This window comes from Hesperophylax consimilis, chromosome 19, assembly GCF_061612785.1.
Source record: "Hesperophylax consimilis isolate HC1 chromosome 19, BYU_Hcon_1.0, whole genome shotgun sequence".
NCBI lineage: Eukaryota > Metazoa > Arthropoda > Insecta > Trichoptera > Limnephilidae > Hesperophylax > Hesperophylax consimilis.
In genome coordinates, this window is record NC_142854.1 from 2,465,236 (window position 1) to 2,490,953 (window position 25,718).

The 25,718-nt window shown below is 33.9% G+C and overlaps 1 protein-coding gene across 1 annotated transcript in view; it reads right to left on the reverse strand.

Annotated features, from left to right (window-relative positions):
• The window catches only part of LOC149414643 (uncharacterized), a 220,273-nt gene that overhangs the window by 137,289 nt on the left and 57,266 nt on the right, over positions 1 to 25,718 (reverse strand). Inside the window, exon 2 of the mRNA XM_089643555.1 lies at positions 15,474 to 15,669. Coding sequence (XP_089499681.1) covers positions 15,474 to 15,619 — 146 coding nt within the window. The 5' untranslated portion in view covers positions 15,620 to 15,669. The remainder of the gene's footprint in view (positions 1 to 15,473; positions 15,670 to 25,718) is intronic.

Here is a 25,718-nt window from a genome sequence, read left to right on the forward strand (position 1 = left end):
GCTAATGCAGCACCACCATGAGGCAACCCAACCACCCCGCGAGGAAGGGGTGGCTATTGCTAATAAATCAGGAATGCACAATCTTTTCGGGTTAGTTTAGATTAGGTTAGGTTGGGCAGTGGCGGCTATCTCTAAAGAGCGGTGGAGCTACTAGGAAACTCTATTCGGTTATATAACCCATAACATTAAATTAACAAGTATTTTTATCCACTCGATTGGTGTCATTTACACACCATATTATTTAATTAATACTATTCCACAAAATATTCATATGTTAGCATACAGGGTTTTTCAATAAGAGGTGTTATTTTGATATTCAATCGTAAAAGATCAATGGTTTCGTTGCTTGTGTGGTACGTAGCGCCGTCGTGTTGAAAGTAAACGTTGTCTAGATCAATACCATCCAATTCCGGCCATAAAAAATCATTAATCATCTCTCGACAGCGCAATCCATTCACCGTAACTGTTGCTCCAGCCTCATTTTCGAAAAAGTAAGGTCCAATGACTCCGCCGGACCATAAGCCGCAATAAACAGTCACACGTTGAGGATAGAGAGGCTTTTCAACAATAACAATTTCAATAATAACTCTTGGGTTTTCCGAGCCCCGGATGCGACAATTTTGCTTGTTGACGAAGCCACCGAGGTGGAAATGGGCCTCATCACTCAAGATGATTTGCATTTGATTCACTCAAGTGAATTTTAATAATTTCAATGCGTTTTTGAAGCGTGTATCGTTCCATTTTTATTAATGGCGTAGTTTCTACTTGTCAAATGTCAAAAAATGACAGCTACAAAAGTAACATCTACCGAAATAGCGGGCTATTCAAAATAACACCTCTTATTGGAAAATCCTGTAGTATGTTTATATGAAACTGCTTTCTGTGGTTTAAATCCAATGAATCCACTAGATTTCACCGTTTATCTCATATTGTTAGGTTATATAAATACGGCACGTTTTGACAAGCGATCGCTCAAAACGTTTTTGCAAACTTGGCCCGTTTTTTTTTCACCCGAGACAACTCAAGTCTGTCCGAAGAAACCTTCCTACAGAAGCAACAAAACTACTTATCAACTCTTACGTAGTTTCACGTCTCGATTACTGCAACGGCATTTATGCCAGCCTTCCAAAAAAATTGACAAACTTCAATCAGTGTTTAATACAGCAGCACGGCTCATAACCGGGGTTTCAAAATGTTCGCACATTTCAGAACACCTTCGTAACCTTCACTGGCTCAAGTGCCCTGAAAGAATCCAGTACAATTGTGCTGGATGGTGTTTAAATCCATCAATGAAATGGCCCCACCCTACATCTCTGAACTATGCGTCCCGGAAAACACTGGTCTGAAGCAGTCAACTCTTAGATCAGCAACATCATCAGCTATAGGCAGACTGATGGAACCTAAGCGCAAGCCAAATACTATGTTTGATGATCTCTGACGCGCTTTCGGAGCATCTGGGCCGAAGGTTTGGAATAAACTCCCTCCGGAAATAAAATCCATAACAAGTCCAACAGAATTCAGGTCTAAACTAAAAACTTACCTCTTTAAGCTGTCATACCCTTAAATTAAATATACCATTCCTGAATGAAAGTCCAATTATATCCAATTTTCCAATTATGTCCTAAATCCTTTAACTAAATTTCGCTAATATACAATTAGTTAATGTTAATTAATTGTTAATCTCAAATGACCTACTAGGTAAGTATGGTACTGTATACATATTATCTCCATATATAGTTAGTACATCATTGTAGAAGTGCATTCTATATTTGTACAGAGCACTTGGGGTGATTTTGCACAAAAACGGCGCTATATAAATCATACAAATATTAGTATTATTATTAATATGTCAAAAATCGCTCCAGTGATTGGTTACATTAGAAAATTATGCATTTACCATAATATATTGTAAGATCGTTATTTTTTTCCAAGTGTAAACTCCTCTTCCATCCACAAGCATTATAAATCATAAGATACAAAATAAACCATTGCAAAACCTGAATTAATATATGTAATATACAAAAGTTTTTTTTTTAAAGAGTAAAAATCATAATACGTAGGTACATAGTCAGACAGAAAATATAGAAAAAAGATAAGGCACATTTTCGCCAGCTATCGTTTGATTACTATTAAGTGGTTAACGTTTCACAAATTACATTTAATTAATATCGGAGTGATTGGCTACCACTGAATGGGTTAATTTAATGATCGTGACAGCCCTGATACTGCTCCGTGTCACGCCACCGGGAAACGGGAACTAGTAATCTACCACGCACATCACTTATAATACTTAGGGGTGTTCACAGTACAGAGAAAGAGTAGATCGGAATAAAAAGGCGGTTCAAGGTAGCAGGGTTTGAAACTAATAGTGGTTCAAAGTATAAGGGGTTAAAAGCAGAGATGTGCAAAATGGGTACCCAAAACCATTTGAAATGCAAAATGGAAATGGGTCAAAACTTTTCCATTTGAAATTTTTTTGCAAAATGCAAAATGATTTTTAGAAAAGCATTTCAAATGCAAAATGCAAAATACCTATTTTCAAAATGCATTGAAAATGCAAAATGGTTTCTCAGGTCAAACAATCAAAATAATTATAGAATTTTTAAACAATTTTGTCATTTAATAATGGACATCAATGTAGAACAAACATATTACATGATGGTAATTCCAAAAACACCACTACAGATTATGAAACCACAAAAAATTTGCGCGGGACTAATGTTGCCAACGTAAAAACATAGAAACTACTATCTAACATTTAATATTACAGCGTCATGGCCCCATGTTCAGTATTTGAATCAGTATTTTTTGTAATGGTATCACTCAATTGCCAGGGCTTCTACCAGGGAGCAACTTGACAAATGTAAATTATCTCTCATAGCGAGGTTGAGGACCGACTGATATTTGGGGCTTATGAAAAAAAGATGAGTGGAGATAGTAGGAAGAATGTTGCAAAAAAGCATTTAAAATGCAAAATAGTTTTTAGAAAAGCATTTAAACTGCAAAATGGAAAATACCCATTTTGCATTTCCATTTGAAATGGATTTATTTGAAATAAAGCACATCTCTGGTTAAAAGTAACAGGGGGTCATACCGATGTCCGGTACAAACGTCTAGTACAAACGCGAAACTAATGAATCTACATCGCATAGAGAACTCGGGGCATTTTTTTTCGACCCGAGCACTTGATATAATTTGTTTGCCTTTTTATTCGGCAGGGTTACGAAAAAATTGGAGCAGGTTTACGCTTCGGCCCATTTCAAAATACATAAAACAGCTGATTTTAACGCCCTAGCTACTGAGTTTTTTTTTCAAATTCGACCAATATAAATTGTAAGTTTGGACTAGATTTACTTAAAAACGAAAACTCAATTCGAACCACAAAATCGACTCCAAATGTGTCGTATATTCACTAGTTTCCCACTTGTACTACGATTTTCCTGAAACCGTGACTTAAATTTAAAAAAAAAAAGAAGATTAAATTATTTGAATGCCTTTACGGTGATTTTTTTACAAAAACGGCGCTGTACAAATCAACCAAGTATTATTATTGAAAGTAACACAAGGTTAAATGTATATATAAGGGGGTTCTAAGTAACAAGGGGTTTTAAAAGTAACAGGGGGTTCAAATTAACGGTGGTAGAAAGTAATACGTGGTTAAAAAGAGTGTTAAAAGTGACAGGGTGTTTTAGGTTACAGAGTTAAAAAGTGACAGGCGGTTAAAAGTAACAAACGGTTAAAAGTAACAGGGGTTGAAAGTAAACAAAGGTTCAAATCAAACAGGACGTTAAAAGTAACAGGGGGTTAAAAGCTTAAAAGTAACAGGAGGATTCGAAGTAACAGGGGATTTAGAGGTCAAAGTAACAGCAGAATAAAACAACATTTAATAGCGCCTTTTTAGGCAGGTCTATCAAATTTGTTGACCTTTAATTTTTATAATACGGTATGATCGGATAGGCAGTGCAAATGACAATATCCTAAAATAACTCATTGAAACCTAAAAAGCGATAACGAAAATTATTCTGTAAGTCCCCGTAATAACTAGCACTGACGAAATCTTTAACAAACTTACCATCATGTCAATTAAACAAATCGATACTAAAACAATACTACTTCACAAATACAAAATACAAGAAATAACAACTTCACGTATACAAAAGATCTCAAATACAACATTTTGGCAAAAAAACTTTTTATACAATGGTACTAAACTCTACAACAAATCCCACTCTCATTCAAAACTAACAGCAAAACATAGGATATTAGAAATAGATAATATACTGACACCAAATACAGACTGAAACCGAAACAACTCAATTGAACAAAAAAACACCATGTAATTATAATATTACTATAATTTTTAATAATCTAAACATCATGTCACTTAAACAACTCTATGCTAAAACCATACTTACTTTAAAAAAATACACTTGATCTACTAACGAACATACCTAACAAAATCACTACATCCTTCAATCAAAAATACATCCCACAAGCAAAAACGAAGACAAGTTTTGGACAATTACCACTCTCCTACAAAAAACAAACACATGTCAATATATTTATAATTACTTCATATTATTATACTACTAAATTTTAATAACATGTAAATGACATCCTCGGCACGGGAAATCCCAGTGAGGACATCACCATCTCTATTTGTTACAAAAAGGGAAGATAATAAATACTCATTATTATCATTATTGCAAACAGACGACGATGAAAAGTATAGGCAGATAATGCAGACCATCTTTATGTCTTTGGGGATATTATGTTATAATCCCAGCCTTTTGCTAGAAATCAAACGCTGCTAGCGTCAACCTTTTGTGCAATCGTGCATTTTGAAATAAGCCGCGACCCTTTTTGCGTATCGTACTTAAAACTATGAATACTATAAAAGTATTTAAACAGGAACAAGCTATTCCTCCGTGTTCATTTCTAATTTCAACGAAATACAGTCTACACGCTGTTCTTCCGTTCGTTGTAGACATTTTCAGATTCCGATGCCATCACATCTGCAGATACAACTCTGATCTCATTCACCCTACAATTCACCTGTTCAAGTGCCGTAATATATTAAAAATATTTGACTGCCTCCTCAACCGACGGTGATAGCAATGCGTAGCCACGTATTAAGGAATTACGTCTGTAAATTTCAATACGTATTTGCAAATCAAATCTCGTGCACAGAATGCAAATAATAATAACACGATATGTACCTGAGAAACATTATTTATCCGACAGCACGTTTTCGTAATAATCTTTGATAATTACACATTAAATATTTACACATGTCATGTCCGAATGTGGTTACAAACTACCTAGGTATGTCAAGGACGAATTATTAACATCGATCAGGTGTGGAATGAATTATCAGTGTATTGATTAAGTTTCCACGTATGCGTATATATTATTATTCAAATATTATACGTCCATATGGGCTTTTAGAGACATGTGATAATATGAACTGTAATTAAAAGTAAAATTTGATTTAAAAATAGAACCCATGCAGAAGAATAATATTATGCTAACCATAATTGTTATTATTAAGGAGATATGTTATTATGTCCTTCTTGAACTATATTCGGTGCCCTTGAAGATCGACAATTTTTGCGAAAGGATTGCCAACTGCATGCAATTTAGGTATAAGAGAGTACCTTAATGACTCCGTCGTGATATTATCGTTGCAAATAAAAATAATTTTCGATCGAGTAGTTCTAGATCTAGTAGACTCAGTAAATCAGGGCTGTCTATAATTCCGTTAATAATATTACATAATGGGATATTTTAGACAAAGTTGACATTGGGCTTTTGTCATGTTCAACGGATTTATTAATTTACTTTATTTATTGACGTTTTTATTTATTTATTGACCTTGAATATATTTTTAATTACTTATTTGAATGAAAAGGTTGTGTGTAACAATTCTACATTCAAGTATTTGTTGTTATTTGCAGCTTTTCATGTGTTTATGTTGTGAAGTCCAAAATTAGTTCGTAGGTAATAGAATATTATTTGAGTAGTTTTAGAATAAGTATATATACTAGTTATAAAATGTAAAATTTTATAATTAAATTAAAAAAAATTAGAAAGTCTGATTTCGTGATTAATTTTAGGTGTGTACGATTAATTTGGTAATTTCTTAAATAGCTTTCATAATACATTTTTGGAAAATAAACAGTTTTTACGTAAATTTCGACCAACATTGAAAAAATTAAATTTCTGGTAGAGAATCCGTTAGTTCGATTCCGTGACCATATTTATTTATTTTTAACGACCTTTGTAGAGGCTTCTATATAGGAAGACAACAGTAATATAATTATAAACAATTATATTACTGTTGTGCATATGTAAAAAAAAAAACTTTTTTGTACATAACTGAACTGCCCCAGCAACAATTTTTTCAATTTATTAAGTGATAAATTGAATTGTTCGCTAATTAATCTACATCATAACATAACCCTACATTAAGTATTCTGGGCACTGGGAAGTAGATATTATGGTAGTCCCAGAACTTTTACACTTAAAAAAGACTTCAAGTAATCTGATATTGCTGAAAACTTAAAAATACTAAGTAAAAGAACGGAATGGAAAGCATAAAAAAACTATTAAAAAAAGTGTACAAAAGTTTTTTGGCGAAAACACAATATTCGCGACTTAAACGTAAAATTTAAACAGAGAAAATCACTGCACTTCGATTGAGAACTGGAAAATGAAGATAATGTTGATAACTCTCAGTCAAAGGATGACCAAAGGGGATGTGGCCGAATTAGCTCAGCGGTAGAGCAAAACTCCGGCAAGATTTTTCTGACTTTTCCCTTTCCAAATTTTCGTTTGAGAGTCGCTTTTATTGTCTTCAATTATCAAAAAAGGTTTTACTCTTTAATTTATTTAAAAAAAACCATATGTAATAATGGTGTTTTAACTACCAGTTCGATAATGCCATCGGAAGCTATCATGTGTAAAAATATAGTTGGCAGAATTTAGCTTTGAAGCCGGTAAACGACTGTTTCCCAGGAAGCAATAAGCAAATAAATTTCCCATGACTGTGGTGCAATTCTGTATTATATTATAAGTACTTCCATATAATTATATTGACCTCGGTCTGACAAAAGCGACCATCCCAATGAGTTGTGCATTAACACGAACGTAATGGCCAAGGTCACCTACAAGGTCAAACTACTAGTGAATTTTAATAAAAATCTAAACAAATACATCGTTTAGAGTCAGCACTCAAAAATACACACCTTGTAAATTGCTAATACAAGCAATACTATAAATGTATATTCTAGAGTGTAAATTGTACTCTTAAACAAATAAAATGTAATGTACACACCTATATCATTATTATACAAGCTGTGAATACCGTTAAAAGTGCGTGGAAGATATGTTTATTTTCTGACTCTGATCATTGTACTAAACATGTGTAATTTTAACGATCTAAGACTGCACATTCCGAATCAGTTGCATCTGGCTACAACGACAGCATGCTGGTAAGACGGCTTACACCAGCAACGTCACCGACTTCACGAATAAAAACGAACGTGTTGTTTTGAAAATTCATTCGTTAACATTAAAAAAATGCCCTCATATCGCATATTTTTTTCGAAAAAAAAAGTGAAAATATCCCATTCTGTTCATTTAATCTGTTCGTGCCAAATTGTGACACTAGTTCTGTGAACAGTAGTCTGGTGAGTTTCAGCTCGTTCGCATATGACCGAAAGTGGGTTAAGTTCCACTTCGAATATTTATTTATTTATTTTTATTGTGAAAAACAGTTTACATAATATATAACCAATTACATTCCACAATTTTTAGTTAATAGCTTAATTATAATAACATTAATTATGTAATATAATAGGTACATTAACAATGACAGGTGCTAAAGAATACCATTATTTCGCTCTTGAAATGATTGAGATTCGATTGAAAAATGTCAATTTCGGAAGAAAGGTTTAATAGTGAGGTCATTCTCCCCATAGGCATGATCATTGGTAGGTTGGTCCTGCCTCTAGGAAAAATAAACAGCCCGTGTTGCCTCGCTCTGGTGAAGTTATCGGGGACATAAAGTGACAATTTTTTCAGAACATAAGGATTGCAAATCTGCCCGTTTAGCAGCTTGTGTGCTACTAATACCATTGCAATTTTTCTCTTAACGTCAAGACGATTTAGTCCCAGCATTCCCGCGAGGAAATCCGAGGGATACAACAAAGGGTAGTACCCAAATTCTCGCTTGTACAGGTACCGCATGAACTTTTTTGCACCTTTTCTACATCATTTGAGTAGAGGGCATCATCGGGTCCCCATATTACTGATCCACTCTCGAGAATGCTGCGAACTAGAGTGAAGTAGAGCATTTTTATGACTGCTGTGTTGGAAAAAGATGTTGCGTTGCAGATTACAAAAAGCCTAGCATTCGCATCGCAGAGTTGCACACCGAATCGATATGAGAACGGAATGTCAGGCGTGTGTCAAAAGTGATTCCTAAATCCTTCATTAATGAAATATGTTTTAACGAGGTACCAGACATTTTATAGTTATAATATAGAGTACTCCTAGCCCTTGTATAGCACATAATTGTACACTTTCCGCTGTTAAAATAGAGTTTATTTCGATTACTCCAATGCATCTATCTACAAATAAAAAATGTAAATGTTTGTTTGTTCAAAATCTTAAATCTCTGAAAGTTCTCCGCCGATTGCTTTGAAATTTTGACAAAACGTTGCATTCTGTGCTGTGACAGGTAGAAATACACTTTTTTGAAAAACAGTTCCATCTGTTGGACAAACACGCTGTTTTTGAAAAACAACGCCATCTGTTAGATGTAAAAGCACCACGTGCTATCTCTATCTGCATAGAAAATCTTTTCTTATAATAATACTAGGGATACAGCTAGTATTATTATAAGAAATGATTTCCTAGTTTTGTGACGGACACGCGTGCTGTAAGTTGTACACGCAATGTTTGTACTAATTTATTTATAAATTTCTCGACACGTAAACTGGTTTGTTTGCAAGGCGCACGAGTCATATGAAAAATCCATTGGTTTCGTTTTTTTCTCGATACATTGCCACATTTACGACGGATTAAATGAACGTAAAACTGGATGACTACTTATTAGAAGAAACATTGCGAGTCTTTCGCGGGTGTACCTGTTGTCGACTTTCGGAACAAGGTGCAAATTAACATTGCTGGGACGGCCGCTTGTCACGCGCAATGAATATTGCTAACGCGGAGATATTTTTTGGGAGATATTTCTCCCAGACATCAAACAACCGTGTAGTCTTGTTAAGGCGAATATAAACGCCAAACATATTTGGGTTTCTACCCCTTCCAACAGAATATAAAATGTGCACATTTTTTGGTCTTATTTGAACGAGACAAGTAATTGCAGTAGCTGCGTACTATGTACCTGCAATACGTAGGAAGCGCCCGACCAGGCCTCCTCGTTTGCCAATGCTTCCGTATTCCTACTTATACCTTTTTAACCGGTTGACGATTACTATCAATCTTATTTTGACAACAGCGGCAGAGCTATGACTGCCGGATGGACTCAAACTGTGGGGATATTAGTGATTAATATAATAATTACGTTTAATAATAACTGTATATTTTTTATTGATTTTATTTGTATGCATTATTAATACATATAAACTATTTGTTAATAATACGTTACATTGAAATGTCACTTACATATATTATTTAAAAAAAATTAAATACTTTTATCAAATTTATGTTGCTAATATATTTTTTAAATTCAATTTAAAAATAATTTTTGAAGAACAATCAAATTACCAAACAAATATCCAGTATTAGAAATTATCAAGGAACAATTCTTAAGTTCTTTTTTCTATAAATAGTGCATGAGTATATAATTCTACATGCATGTTAATTGTAGCAACTATTAAATATTTAATGTAATATCAACTTGTTATAGTACTCCCTCTCTAATCACGATAATTTCTCAACTAGGGAGGCATTGTTACCACTAATTAGAACATATTAGCTATACATGTATTTAAAAAAATGTACTTATACCTGCTTTTATTATAATGTAAAAAAATTGGAAAAACAAAAAATACTTATATTGTGAATTTATGTAGCATATTCATAAACCTAAAATTTCTCAAATGATATAACATTCTCAATATCAATAGAGTTGAAATCAGTAACAATTGTTGATGACACATCGTCTGTAATTATGCCATTTTGTAACTCCATTGATGATGATTGCTTTATAGGCGTAACTTCTACAACATCACACGGATCTGGTATTTTTTCTGAATATGTTAATTTACGCGTTGTTGGAGGTTGAGAGAGTGTTTTTTTTAGTTTGTCATTGATTGCATCGACCATCAAAGGAGGATTCCCACTTGGCATATTCCTGTTATTTCTTGGATCAATAATCACAAAATATCACACAAAACTCCCTCACCGTTTGAGAACTAATAATACTCGTAACCAAAAATAATGCCGACAAGAAAAAACCGTCGAAAAAACTGTCACAGACAGACTTCTGTTCCGTGCCACGTTCCGCGGACTTCTGTACAGATCCTAGAATGTTTGCGTCTTATATCACCACGAATAGAGGCGACAATTGCTTGACCAGCGGAGTCTGGATATATTTGACGTAAGCGCCAAAGTGAGTTTTATTTATTTGTTGAATATTTTTATATGAATGAAAAAAAGTTAGTCAATAATAATTATAAAAAATAATCTTAGCCATAAAACGGTATTTTTTTAAAGGTGTTTCTTATATGAGTTCTTAGTTACCTCAAGAAAAAACAAAATTATTAGTGGTTTACGTTTATATTTTTTGTAACGCAACCAATAATTTTATTTTAATTCCGATCAATAATAAAGAAAGAAAAAGCTTCAATTTATGCAGAATATATTTTTTGGTATTCATAATGTATACCGATTCGTAGCAAAGATTAATCTAAATAGTGATTTAGCATTTACCTTCCTCTTAAGAGATATTTCTCCCAGACATCAAACAACCGTGTAGTCTTGTTAAGAGATATTTCTCCCAGACATCAAACAACCGTGTAGTCTTGTTGGGAGATATTTCTTCCACGCATCAAACAACCGTATTCTTTTTGGGAGATATTTCTCCCTGACATCAAACTACCGTAGAATCTTTTGGGAGATATTTCTCCCGGCCTGACACGGACCACAAAAGTTATGCTATCTCATTTTGTATCAATGTGAGATATATGATTTAAACCGTGTTAGAAAGACAGAACACTGCGCTTTGTATTTATATTTAAAAGTTTACAATAGACGCTTCTGAAATATTTTATAGAATTATTAGACTAATTAAAGATGATTTTTTAAATATTTTTTATTAAAGGTAAACATATGTTTACAAGACAAGTTTTTATGCAAACCACAAAAGATAACAACATATTATAAGCAATAATCATTACACAGGGTGGCCACAAAAAACGGATTTCAAAATTCCCTGATAATTCCAGGTTTTCCAGGGCAGTTTCTATATTTTTCCCTGATATGTTTTATTTGGTATAAGGACATATCGTTCAAAATTTTATTTTTGAAACACGATTTTCATCTACGCCAGATAATTAGAACAGATACATAAATAAAGGGAATTCCGTCATCTAAAGCATTTATTATTTCCTTGCACCACAATGATCTATTCAAAACAAAATACACTTATTACAAATTTATGATATTTCACCTGAAGACGATTTGTGTACAAATGAAAAGACCAGACAAAAATAGACAAATAAACAAAAGTAAGTACAGTAGAACCCCGATAATTCGAAAAAACGCGTAATTCGAAATTTTCGCCAAAAAAATTTCCGCAGAAATATTTTTTCATAAAATTTTTTTTTTAATTCGAAATTCGTTAATTCGTAATTTATTTTTTTCCGCGCACGAAAATTTGTTCGTGAAATTCGAAAAAAATTGATTTTTGCGAAAATCTGAATCTAAAAGTCAGCCGTGGCGGTAAAACGCCGAAAAATGTATTTTTACGTGGTTATACATCGTCCTAATTAGTATTATTATTTTGAAAATCTGAATCGATTTACACTGGATGTTGTATTTTTTCAAATTTATTTCGAATATCCGAGTTTGAAGGGCCGAGAAAATACATTTTACGCAGATATATGTCGGAGTTTTACGAGTTTACACCAAATATCTGTATTTAAAGGGTCGGCCGCGACGAAACTCGGCCGCGAAATTTCACTTTACGCGTAAATGTATCGTATATTTACGAATTTATTTCGAATATTTGAATTTCAATGGCCCCCGCTGCGACGGAATACGGCCGCGAATTCTCGTTTAACGCGGAAATATATCGTATTTTTACGAATTTAAATTCAGATATTTGGAATTATGGGCCGGCTACGACGGAAAATTACCGCGAAATCTCGATTTACGCGGAAATATATCGTATTTTTACGAATATCTCAATTTAAAGGGTAGGCCGCGACCGAAATCGGCAGTGAAATCTCGATTTACGCGTAAAAATATAGCATTTTTACGAATTTATTGCGAATATCTGAATTTAAAGGGCCCGCCGCACGGTGGGCTGAAAATCGCCTCTCATAGACATAGAAACTTGAATTTTCAAGGGTATTTTTTTTGGCTAGAAATGGATTCTGCTGATCATTACTATGCTATAAAATGTCGTACGAAGCAATTGCGTGTACAAATGAAGGAGTTATAATTTTTTTAAGAAAAATTTGTATGGCGCTGACATTAAAAATGAGGCTATCTCTGGAATCATAAGGTTGGCCGTTCTATCCTTACATACAGATAATACTACTATTTATTTGTATTTTTTTGACGTACTTCATATTGTGGCGCAAGGTGCGATTTTTTTTTTAAAATCCTAAAGTTGAAAAAAAATCTTTTTTTTGTTGATGATTCATTTTAATGCTTAAATGCTTTACATATGAGTATGCTTTATCTAGTTTACAATATTTTATTTACACTCCAAGCCAAAACACTGTGCACAGTGAGCTGAAAATCGCCTTTCATAGACATAGTGACTTGAATTTTCAAGTGTATTTTTTTTGGCTAGAAATGGATTTTGCTGATCATTACTATGCTATAAAATTTGTATGAAGTAATTGCGTGTACAAATGAAGGAGTCATCATTTTTTTAAGAAAAATTTGTATGGAACTGACATTAAAAATGAGGCTATCTCTGGAATCATAAGGTTGACCATTATATCCTTACACACAAATATACTATTATTTATTTGTATTTTTTTGACATACTTCGTATTGTGGCGAAACTTGTGATTTTTTTTTAAAAAATCCTCAAAGTTGAAAAAAAAACTTTTTTTATGTTGAAGATTCATTTTAATGCTTAAATGCTTTACATATGAGTATGCTTTGTCTAGTTTACAATATTTTATTTACACTGCAAGCCTAAAAGCATTTAAGCATTAAAATGAATCATCAACATTAAAAAGGGTTTTTTTCAACTTTGAGGATTTTTAAAAAAAAAATCGCACCTTGCGCGACAATATGAAGTATGTCAAAAAAATACAAATAAATAGTAGTATTATCTGTATGTAAGGATAGAACGGCCAACCTTATGATTCCAGAGATAGCCTCATTTTTAATGTCAGCGCCATACAAATTTTTCTTAAAAAAATTATAACTCCTTCATTTGTACACGCAATTGCTTCGTACGACATTTTATAGCATAGTAATGATCAGCAGAATCCATTTCTAGCCAAAAAAATACCCTTGAAAATTCAAGTCTCTATGTCTATGAAAGCCGATTTTCAGCCCACTGTGCGCCGCTACGGTAATCGGCCGCGAAAATAAAGAAATAATTGGTATTAATACGAATTTAAAACTAAAATACCACCCGGATTTGAAGGGGCGGCCGAGAAAATCGATTTTCGGCGTTTTTTTTTTTTCATAAAAATTCGAATTAAGTGGGAATTCGTTAATTCGAAATTTGATTTTTGATGTCCCGTGGATTTCGAATTAACGAGGTTCTACTGTATTGACACTTTGTAAAAATGTTGATAATGATGATCTTTAAATTTTATTACGACCGTACTGGGTGTCCGACCCTTTTGACACTTTGTTGTAACTTTGCTAGCTTTTTCTTTACAGATTTCGCACCTACATAGTATAGGGTAAAAACCAAGGCGGGTGGTTAACGACATGATTGTGTTGCAAGGGCTATTTACGAAAATAATAATAAAAAATACCTACTTATCTAGTTTGTCTTTGTCGGCATATCTTTTGTTACACACGCCGCAAGTAAAAGTAATAAAACACAACTTTGGGACTTCACAAATCGTAAATAACGAATTTCGTTTTATTTTTGGAATTCCCTGATATTTTAAAAATATTTTTTAATTCCCTGACATTTCCCTGATAATTCCCGGTTCGGTAAAATTCCCTGATAATTCCCGGTTTTCCCGGTTTTCCAGGTCTGTGGCCACCCTGTTACACAGAAAAACAAATATAAATTGAAAAAATCTTGTAAGATATTTGTGTTTCAGACTAGTGATTATCGCTTATCACAATGTTTTTTTAGTTTATTGTAAAGCAGTAATTACAGTTTACACGATAAAAACCATCGGTAAGCGACTTCGAAAACTTTATTTAGGTTTGCGTCCAAATTTGTACATTTTTAATTGCGCGTTGATTTAAAAATCTGAAAGAGTCTTTCATCTAACTTCAAAAAACAGTATTCTATTTTTTTAAAGTGTAGTTTATTTGTTTTAAGGGAATAATTCAACGTTAAATAAATAAATAATAAAAACTATCGCTGAATTCTCAGGAGATTAAAGTTGGTTATGTTGAGGTGACCAAACAACGGAATTATAGTCTGATTGGTTACGTTGAGGTGACGAAATAACGGAATTATACTATAATTGGTTATGTTGAGGAGACAAAACAACGGAATTATACTAAAATTGATTATGTTGAGGTGACCAAACAACGGAATCATAGTCTAATTGATTACGTTGAGGTGACAAAATAACGAAATTATACTATAATTGGTTATGTTGAGGAGACAAAACAACGGAATTATACTAAAATTGACTATGTTGAGGTGACCAAACAACGGAATCATAGTCTAATTGATTACGTTGAGGTGACAAAATAACGAAATTATACTATAATTGGTTATGTTGAGGAGACAAAACAACGGAATTATACTAAAATTGATTATGTTGAGGTGACCAAACAACGGAATTATACTATAGTTGGTTATGTTGAGGAGACCAAAAAAAGGATTTATACTCTAACTGGTTATGTTGAGGAGACCAAACAACGGAATTATAATCTAATTGGTAACGGTGAGGTGACCAAATAACGGATTTATACTATAATTGGTTATGTTGAGGAGACCAAACAAAGGATTTATACTCTAACTGGTGATGTTGAGGAGACCAAACAACGGAATTATAATCTAATTGGCTATGAATAAATGAGACAAGGACAGGAAGAAACAGAATGCCTACCTCGAGCTGTGTTCCTGGAAGCTGCCCCCGTCCAGCAGGCGCACCTTGGCGAAGAGCACGGCGGCCACGAAGGGGACCTCGGTCAGCTCCTCCACGCAGCACTCCACGCTGAACTTGTACCGCTTCTTCTTCATCATGAAGGCCATGTCGGGCCGCGCATTGGCCCCCCTTCGTCTTACTGCGCACCTACACCAATCTGAAACAACACAGTATTGTTAAAACAAAACCTTTGGACATATTATGGCAAGTCAATTTGCAAAGAGAAACTCCAGTTTAAAACTACAAAACCATGAAACCAGGTGGCGTGCAGAGTTTTTGATAAAAGTAGGCAACATTTGTCTTCTTATCAAAAACCGAATAAGTTGGTTGATAAGACAAGAAGTTTCGATTAGTTGCGATCGTTGCTGTTTCATGTTTCGTTGAGATAGAGACTAAATAGTTTCATTTATTGTAAAATGATGTCTTTACCGTTATCAGAGTAGTCTTAAAAGTTATTGAATACCAGGATACAAGAAAAACGATATTATCAATAGAAATACCTACTACATCGCTGCAAAGGGTGAAATTTAATCATTTATTCACGATTCACCGATTGCACGATATTTCATATTACAAACGTGGGAAGAAAGGCGGAATCTGCGTACAACTGAAGAGAAAAACAGACAGAAGTGTAATGTAGACCTGTTCTTGAGCCCGGAGTGAGTTCAATTTTTCTTTAAGCCCCGTAAGTAGGCGTACAAAGATGGTTTGAAAGGAAGATATGTAAATATGAATGTTAAAGGGAACGCGCTAATATTAAAATATAATTAAGCGAAAATGGTGAAAATATTTAATAAAACACGACTCGTTTGAAATAGAGCAAAAATCTGTCGACAAAAGCTTTAGTTGCATTTAAAGATACACTGACTTTTTTCATGCCTATAACATAATGAATAACAGAACAAAACGTGTTTTTAATAATTTTCGGAGCTTACTTTTTTTTGGAGCGGATTTTTTTATATCGAGGGAATTTCATATAATTAACGTTTCGGCATAACAAATGGATGGATATTATCTTAAAAAATAACACTATATTTTTATGGAACTTAAAAACTTTAGCCGTTAACGGGAAACTTGTTATAAATCGGTAGAAATTGGGTATACGGGAGGCTTAAGACGACACAATATCCTGAAAAGTCGGAATCATAACGACGTAAGTCAAGTAGCCGTGTACAAAAATATGCGACGCGCGACCCAGGTGTATTGGACAGACCTGCGGTCGAATTTACCCTAACAAATAAATACTTTAAAATAAATTCGGAATCTTAACGACGTAAGTGAAGAAGGCATAAACACAAAATAAGCAGCGCGCGTTTATGCGAATTAATTCAATGTTGGACATTTGAATTAATTCTCATAAACGTATTATTAAAAAGAAAGAGAAAAATAAAATCTGGTGATTACCGTTAATTTTATAGTAAAGAAACATGTCAGATGATATATATATATAATACAATCATTTCACCACACTTCTATTACTTTTCAAGTATTATTTTTCTCTGCAATGAAGAGAAAATTTAAAAAAATGCAAATACTGCAAAATAAAGCAATGAGAATAATACTGAAACACAATATACAGGGTTTTCCAATAAGAGGTGTTATTTTGATATTCAATATTAAAGATCAATGGTTTCGTTGCTTGTGTGGCACGTAGCGCCGTCTTGTTGAAAGTAAACGTTGTCCAGATCAATACCATCCAATTCCGGCCATAAAAAATCATTAATCATCTCTCGATAGCGCAATCCATTTATCGTAACTGTTGCTCCAGCCTCATTTTCGAAAAAGTAAGGTCCAATGACTCCGCCGGACCATAAACCGCATCAAACAGTCACACGTCGAGGATAGAGAGGCTTTTCAACAATAACTCTTGGGTTTTCCGAGCCCCAGATGCGACAATTTTGCTTGTTAACGAAGCCACCGAGGTGGAAATGGGCCTCATCATTCAAGATGATTTGCATTTGATTCACTCAAGTGAATTTTAATAATTTCAATGCGTTTTTGAAGCGTGTATCGTTCCATTTTTATTAATGGCGTAGTTTCTACTTGTCAAATGTCAAAAAATGACAGCTTCAAAACGACATCTACCGAAATAACAAGATATTCAAAATTTCACCTCTTATTGGAAAACCCTGTATATACACACGGATAGGAGACATGTTAAATTTTATGATAGTGAAGCAAACTATATTACTGAATGTAATTAATTGTATCCCTGAGGTGATAACTCACAAAAGCGGCGCTATAAAAATTGTCCAATATTATTATTATTATGTTATTATTATACATTAGATTAACATAGGGATCATGTCCAAGGAAATGAAAGTAAAAATAAATTATAATCACGAGATACACGGACACGAGACGAGAAATGCATACTAAATTTGATTGCTTACAAGCAAGAAATCAAGCACGCAGAAATCTCTAATGTACCTGGCGCGTCCAACTTTACAACAAAATTCCGAATTTAATTGCTGAGATTGAAAATATGACAAATATTGATGTTTTGTTTGTGATTGTTTAGATTTAAAGATATGTCATGATATTTGCCATATAAAGTTATTTTTTTAATATGAATTTTTCTAAAATGTTTTAGCACACACGACGATGTGAACTTTGGGTCCCACCCAGGCGTAGTGTGTTCAATTCCTCGGCTGGCTAAGTCCTCCATCACAACACAAGCAACATTTTCAGCTTTCTGTAGTGGTAGTAGGAGATTTTCAAATAGTCAGGTTATTCGTAACCCGGGAATGTTTGTCTTTCTTTTAAAAAAAATAAAAAAATAAATAAAATAAAATAAGAATAAGTAACACTTCTAGCATTCAGTCATTTCACTTCAGTGTCAATTGTCTGTTCAGCGCTGGGTACGTTGGATAAAAAATATCTCTACAGACAAATATTCTATTGATAAATCTTTGCTTTAGAACCGATACACCTTTTAAAAAATATTACATTAATAAAACGGAATCCAGAAGCCAGCGATAAAAGCGGTAAACTGGTGAATCCAATCACAAGGAGAGTAAAAAAAAAACCTTTTTTTTTTCAAAAAAACTTGTAGCCAGGTCCTCAATAGCAGCCGATAGTAGGCCCGTACGATCGATTTAAAAAAAATCCAAATTTGAATTCGATTTATTCGAAGCTGAAATAAAAAAAAAGTTAAACCAAAAAATTCTATCACAATTATGATGTAGATTCACAAGTTTCCCGCTTGTAACACTAGTTTCCGGACACCATGTATGATGTATGAACATCTTTACTATCTACAGCTGTCAGAAAAGATAAGATTGTAATACATATTAGGCTATCGATTAAAAATCGCGATATAATATATTTTTTATTATTTAAAGGTAAAACGAATCTGTTTTATTCGCGTCATCGCTCGATGTAATTTATTTCATTCAAGGATGATTATGTAATTTATTTTATTGACGTATGATTATGTAATTTATTTTATTGACGAATGATTATGTAATTTAATGTAATACCGTACAAGAGTTTAAACTGAATATGCTGCTGTCATAAGCAAAAATGCAGCAGGAACCCACTTTTATTATAATAGGTTGATAAACATGAAAGTTCTCGTATATCAGATTGTGACCATTGAAAACTTACAGCCACCTTTTTGTTTATGAGGTCAGTGTAGGGCCGCTTCCACGGCACGTTCTTATGTCCTTCTTACTGCAACATGGGTCTCATCAAGACTCATGGGTCTCTTTAAGATTCATTAATTTAATAAATTTTTCATTATTATTATTATTATTATCATGTAATGAGCAGGCAGCATTCTGCTGATGCGCTCATATCTGATTTCACAACAAGTTTGACAGTAATTGAGTTGTTTTATGTTTGAAATAAGTCCTTTCTTCTCTCCAAATGTGAATCTAATAGAGCTTTGAATTGATTTATATTTGTTGCATCGATGACATGTTGTGGGAGTTTGTTCCAAGCATCCACTACTCTATTTGCAAGGAAGTGTTTTCTAGGATTAGATGCAAAAGGCGTTTTTTAATTTTTTTTTAGTGTCCACGGAGATTTATATTTTTATTAGTAGTGAAGATTTCTTGGATGCTAGGGCAACTGTAATGTCCACATAAAATTTTGAAAGTCTCGATCAAGTTACCCCTTTCTCTTCTTTCTTGTAAGGTTGGTAATCTTAGTTCCTTGAGTCTATCTTCGTATCGTAGATCTTTCAGAGCCCGTGGTATTTTAGTAAAACGTTTCTGTACTCTCTCTAATAGATTTATATCCTTTGCGAAGTAAGGACTCCATATTTGTAAAGCATATTCCAGGAGAGGTCGCACATATGTTTTATATATTTTTAACATCATGTCCGGTGTTAGGTCAAGGAAGGTTTTCCTGATTAGATATGTTAGTGAATTTTGCTCTTTTCACAATTCCAGCGATGTGTGGTTGGCGTCATAAATTATTTTTAAAAATTTTGCACTTTATTTTTCACTTAACTTTTATCAATAGTCTATTACTTGGGTAGTTAGTGAGCTTTGTGTAAGTACTTATTTATTTTTAAAATATTTTCTTCATCTCTCCACACACAGTCTTCCAATTTAGTTTGTATTATTCACATTTACACCATTAGAAAAAATTTATAGCTTTAATTTTTATCCCAGACATTTTAAGGCGACACAAGACTCTAATAACGGGGGTTTGCTCAAGGCTCACATTTAAATTAATTCAGACGAATTCGTAAAGATAATATTATGTAAGTAATTTATGGTTAAGATTAATAAAAACATTAACTTACCATTAACATATATAATGTAAAAAACGGTTTAAAAATTCTATAAAACGTTATTCAACTATAAAATTAACAGTTAGCACCAGATTTTAATTTTCCAAGCCGTGAATTTACTTTTCGAAGTAAACGTCTAGAAATATCTGAGATTTTAGTAATACGTTCATCAGAAAGAATTAAAATAAACCCCACGGAAATATCAATTTTCTATGCATGCTAGGTGCAAATTCGACTGTAGGTCCGTCCATTACGCCGGGACCAGAACTGAATATTTTTGACACGACTTCTTCACTTATGACGTTAAGATTCCCGCTTTATTTTAGAGATTTGCTAGGGGGAAATCAACCGTAGGTCTGTCCAATACACCAGAGTCACGTGTCGCATATTTGTGTGCATGGCTTCTTCACTTACGTCCTTAAGATTCCGACTTTATTTTAGGGTATTGTCCAGTATTAAGGACATAGGTAATAGGTAATAGTAAAATGTACCGTGAATGTTCAAATAAATAAATATATTCCTTTCCTCCAAAATACCCTCTACACGGCACATGACATAGGCCCGGAGGGAGATTATTTTCCTCAAGGCCTCGTGTATGATTTTGTTTGTTGGCAATGGTTTAAAAGTTCACGTGATGCGGATTTTGATTTCTTTCAAAACGCGTTCAATACTTGGCCACTTACCAAAAAACTTGTTTGCGGCGCGATTAGGCCTTGGGAAGGCGTAATAGCTGGCAAATGAAATATATTTGTGAAAAACAGTGATTCCATGCAGTTAGTTAGTTCCATGCCTCACTGACATGCAGCAGGGTGGGTAACAGCGCTACATTGTGGACTGCTAGCTTTCCTTTCCTTTTTTATGTAGAATCGTACAAGAGTACCAAATGCTCCCAACGATCTGGAGCCAGTGAGACTATGGCATCCCCAACTGGGGTATGTTGTGAGCCTGAAAGTAGTGGGGTGGAGAAGTACCTGGCTATTCAGATCTGGTCACCAAACACGGCCAAAATTATGAACGGTGGTCTTACACCAGACCGATACTCGGAATATCTTCCACTCTGGAACTTATTATACTATATATTTTTCAAAAGTAATTTATGAAATAACACAAATTAATCAGATAAAATATACAAGCGCATGCCGGGATTTAACCCTTGATTTACCCGGTACTCCATTGAAAACTTTCAGCGCTCTTAAGAGGAAACCGGGTGGTGTTTTTTCCATACAAACGTATTCCTCATTTCCCTCTCTGGATTTTGACACTAGAGAAAATATTTTTTTACATAATATGAATATTGACTGCAAGCGTGTCGGTACGTTTTTATTTTTTTTGATAAGTTACTTTTTATAGGAGTTATAACCCTTCAAAAATTGTTAAAATTGCCTTTTTTAACGCCATCAACAAACGTTCAGTATACAAATAAGACGATTTATTTAAAAAAAAAACAAAACGTACAGACATAGAATGTTTTTTTCCAATACATTTGGTAAAAAAAATCTTGGAAATCGGTTCAGTTTTGGAGTAGAAAAATGAGGACTACAAAACCTCGATTTTGACAATTTTATTTAGGTATTATCAGGCTGAGGTGCATGTGTCCCTTTCTCTCAGTATTCGGGGGTGAGGGGGGGCGGAGAGGGTTTTGTTGAATACGTATACAGTCAACGAAGTGATGTGACATTCTCAATAATTATATCGATACACTAGTCCACTAGTGTTGTCATGTCCCGAGTTATCGATGTTTTTTTAAAATTATTTTTCTGTTTGGTGACTTATCTTGAGTGTGCCAATACTTACCGAGCTTATTTACTAAAGTTATTGTGACAAATTTAATTTGTTTACGTCAAATAAATTAATGGAAAAAAATTGAAAAAAAAAACACCTGTTACAGACAGACCCTGAGATGATTCCGTTCCGTATTGCCGAGTTGGATATGGAACACAAATATTAATTAAAATATTTTTTGATAACTTTTGAAGGTTCTACTCAACATAATATTATCCCTTTATAGGACACTTTTTTTAAGATACAACTACCGAACCAAAAAAAAACTTTTATATTTGACTAAATAAATTGTTCTAGATTTTGTTTTCAAAAAAATTATATTTTACAAGAAAATGTGTGATGGTAAGTACATACACCACTGATCGTTTGATGGAATGCTGGTACAGCGTATGTTCAGTGGTACATGTATCTACCACATGTTGTTGAATCGATTATGTTATTATAATATCATATTATACAAATGAATATTGAAATCTATGTATAAGAGGCACCATATTGTTTATTGTGCTACATATTAGGTACATACACATAACTAGTTTAGTTTTTATTTAACTTTTTTAATACGTTATATTATTACAGAAAAATGCACTTTTGGGAATACCTCCTACATCACTTGAAATTTTCAATCTTCTTCAATGATCTAATATTTTTTGTTTTTAAACGCTTTATTGTAAAAAAATTACTGTTTTACATCTACCCAATGAAATTAAAACAATTTATGGTCCAGACCTTTCCCTCGCCGGTAAATTTCTTGGTATGCAATCGTCAATTATTTCTGGTAAAAGGCATTGGTGGTAGAAATTTTCTAACAGTGGAACGATTTTTTGCCAGATTTCATCGTCCCTCTCAATTTTTTCATACAGCAAACCTTTTGGACTCCACACAACAAAATAACAATAATTACGACGAGTAATATGTAACTGGCCTTGTACTTGGTAGAAGTAATTATGATTCCGTTTTAATGTTAAAGAATGGTCTTCCAATTTACAGTAATCAATTATCTTTTGTGCAATTCCCTCTTCTGGTGACATATTTGCTATACTATAAGGGCATTTAATTTCAATTATAGAATCCTCACCGATAAGGCCATCCGGACTTGCCGCTAAAAAGTTTTTGGTTTTATCGATAAATAGCCCACAAGCGGATACCTGCAAACTTGTTTTTTTTGAAAATTGCTCTATTGCTAGGCTTTCATTTTCTTTTCCATAATTTGTGGCCATAGTTCCTTTGAATTGTGAGTACAGTAAAGAGTTTAATACTCCCGTAACTGAAGTTTTTGCCGAAGCTTATATATTTTTCCAAAGTTAGACGCCGTTATCCGCTTACGTCTTTCAATTGCCCACAGATTGTTATTGCTTTGGCCTACCGTATTCCGTTCGAGCTCTTCCTTATTCGTTGAAGATAATTCTTTGAGAAATTCCTTTTCAAATATTTCAGGTGGCATATCTGGTTCTAATTCCAATTGACCATAATTTTCATCGGGCCCTGTAACTTTTTTCTTTTTTCTGTCGTATTTTCACTATACTTTAGTTTTTTTTTCGACACATTTGTGTATTCTCCTTCGAACGTCGTTTTCTCTCTATGAAGTGCTTCGTGTATTTGCCGGGACTGTGCCCTTGGATTTTCTTTTGTATTCTTGAATGGGTTGCCAATTCACTATTCCACGAAGCTACTGCTCCAAAACATCTTGCTTGGTAAGATCCTCTTGTAGTAAAATTTACCCTTTTTCCACCTATAAATTTGGCGATAACGTTGTTGAATTGCTCCACAGTGTTATTTGTCACGTCAATAATAAGACTTTCTGCATTTGCTATTAGAGACAATAAGAATTGTTGGATATCAGTCCATATTCCACAATCTCGAAGATCGCTTACTAAATTTGGATCATCAGTATACTTCTCCGGCTTGCAATAGTACGATGCACAATTTTTATGATCACCAAACACATGATTTGCGGTATTTTTTATGTCCATTTTCAAATTTTTTATTTTATCACTTTGTACTGTGTTTTCTTGCTCTTTCCTGTAATTTACTGCTCCAACTACAGCTCTTTTCATGCGTAAAACGTTTGCTTCAACCTTTTTCCTTATATGAACTGGTACAAAGCCTTTAGCGTTGTTGGTTTTTTTCCAAGTGCTTTCATTTTGTTGCAAAAATTGCGGAGTAAGTGATTTTTGCACTCTATTTTTTGTACTATAAGGTTAGGACCATATGGCATTTGTTGCATTATTTTTTTCATGATGCTGGAGTCGCCATCACCAACTAGTTTGTTAAATTTCAATCCATGCATTTCCATGCTTCTCGAGAACCTTTCTGCTATAATGTGGGCTTCCATGGCATTAGCACTGTCACGCCAGTTTATGAAGCACCTGTGCTCAGAAGCAACTATGTGTAGTTTAGTAGCTCTAGCACATATGCAGCAGTATGAGTTTCGCACTCCCAGAAATAAAACCATTTTAGTTCGTAGTCCAACTATGCACCTTGCGCCAGATGAGGAGCTAAATCCACTTTTGTACGACCTCTTTGCCCAGGAGCCGTCTGCAACCACCGTTACCAAAGGATAGCCACCCTCGTCTACGTCACCGTTTAAAATGGCTAGCCTTTTTTCTTCTTCACCAGCTGCGATCATTTCTTCTAAGGCGCATTCTTCAATTGTTGGCGCTAAACATTGTTCTATGTTCGTGTAAGTCTTACAATCCATATTTGGCATATTTAAAACCCCACAAATTTTATTCCATTGTGAATACCATAGACATATGAATATTAGTAGACCTGCCCTAAGTGATTAAAAGCGTATTATCCCCACTCCCCATACCGGTTCCATTGGAACCGGCTGGGCTGGCGTATGGCCTCAACTGAAATTTGAAAACGTGACGTCATCATTCTTGTGCGAACTATGGTTGAGGCATCATCGGTTCATTTTACGAAATAACACGGCAAAATGTTGACTTGTACTATGAAAACTTGCAAAAATAGATGTGAAAAAGAGAATAAACCCAATTGTCGTATTACATTCCATATATAAGCATTATTTTACTTTATTTTAAGCATATTCACATCGTATAATATAGATCAGTTTTAGAAACATATTATACTATCATATCGAGAAACGTCTGGACGCGAAACACAAAGCTGGTTGGTTGCTGGGAAGTAAATTATGAACATTTATAAAAGTGTCTTAACTAAATACTTAAACGAAATATTCGACTCTGAAAATACAACCGAATTTTTTTGCCGAATTTGGACTTCGCAAATTTGTTCATAACGTGGCTAGTAATTTGCGCTCCCATGTAAAAATGTCTATTCATTCCAAAGCAGATTTTACTTTTAAGAAGTAAATGGTGATATTATAATGCGAGATGCCTATTTACTGTCAGATTGATTTATTGACGAATCACAGTCAGCCTTACGCCCTTCGTTCTTCAACAGTTGATTTTACCCTTCGCCATTATCTTCTCGTCTATTAATTCCTATGTCTGTGGTGAATACCCATTTCCTGTACACATCACTCTTTCGACGACAGCAGTATTTATAGACATTTTCCGTTTCGGGTCTTCGGAGTGTACGTATTCTATTTTCTTGCACATTTTGCACTCGAAAACATACTGGCTTAGAAGACCATTTCGTCGTTCCTTCACAAATTTTAAATCGGAAAATGTGCAGTTGGTGTGTTCGTGCTT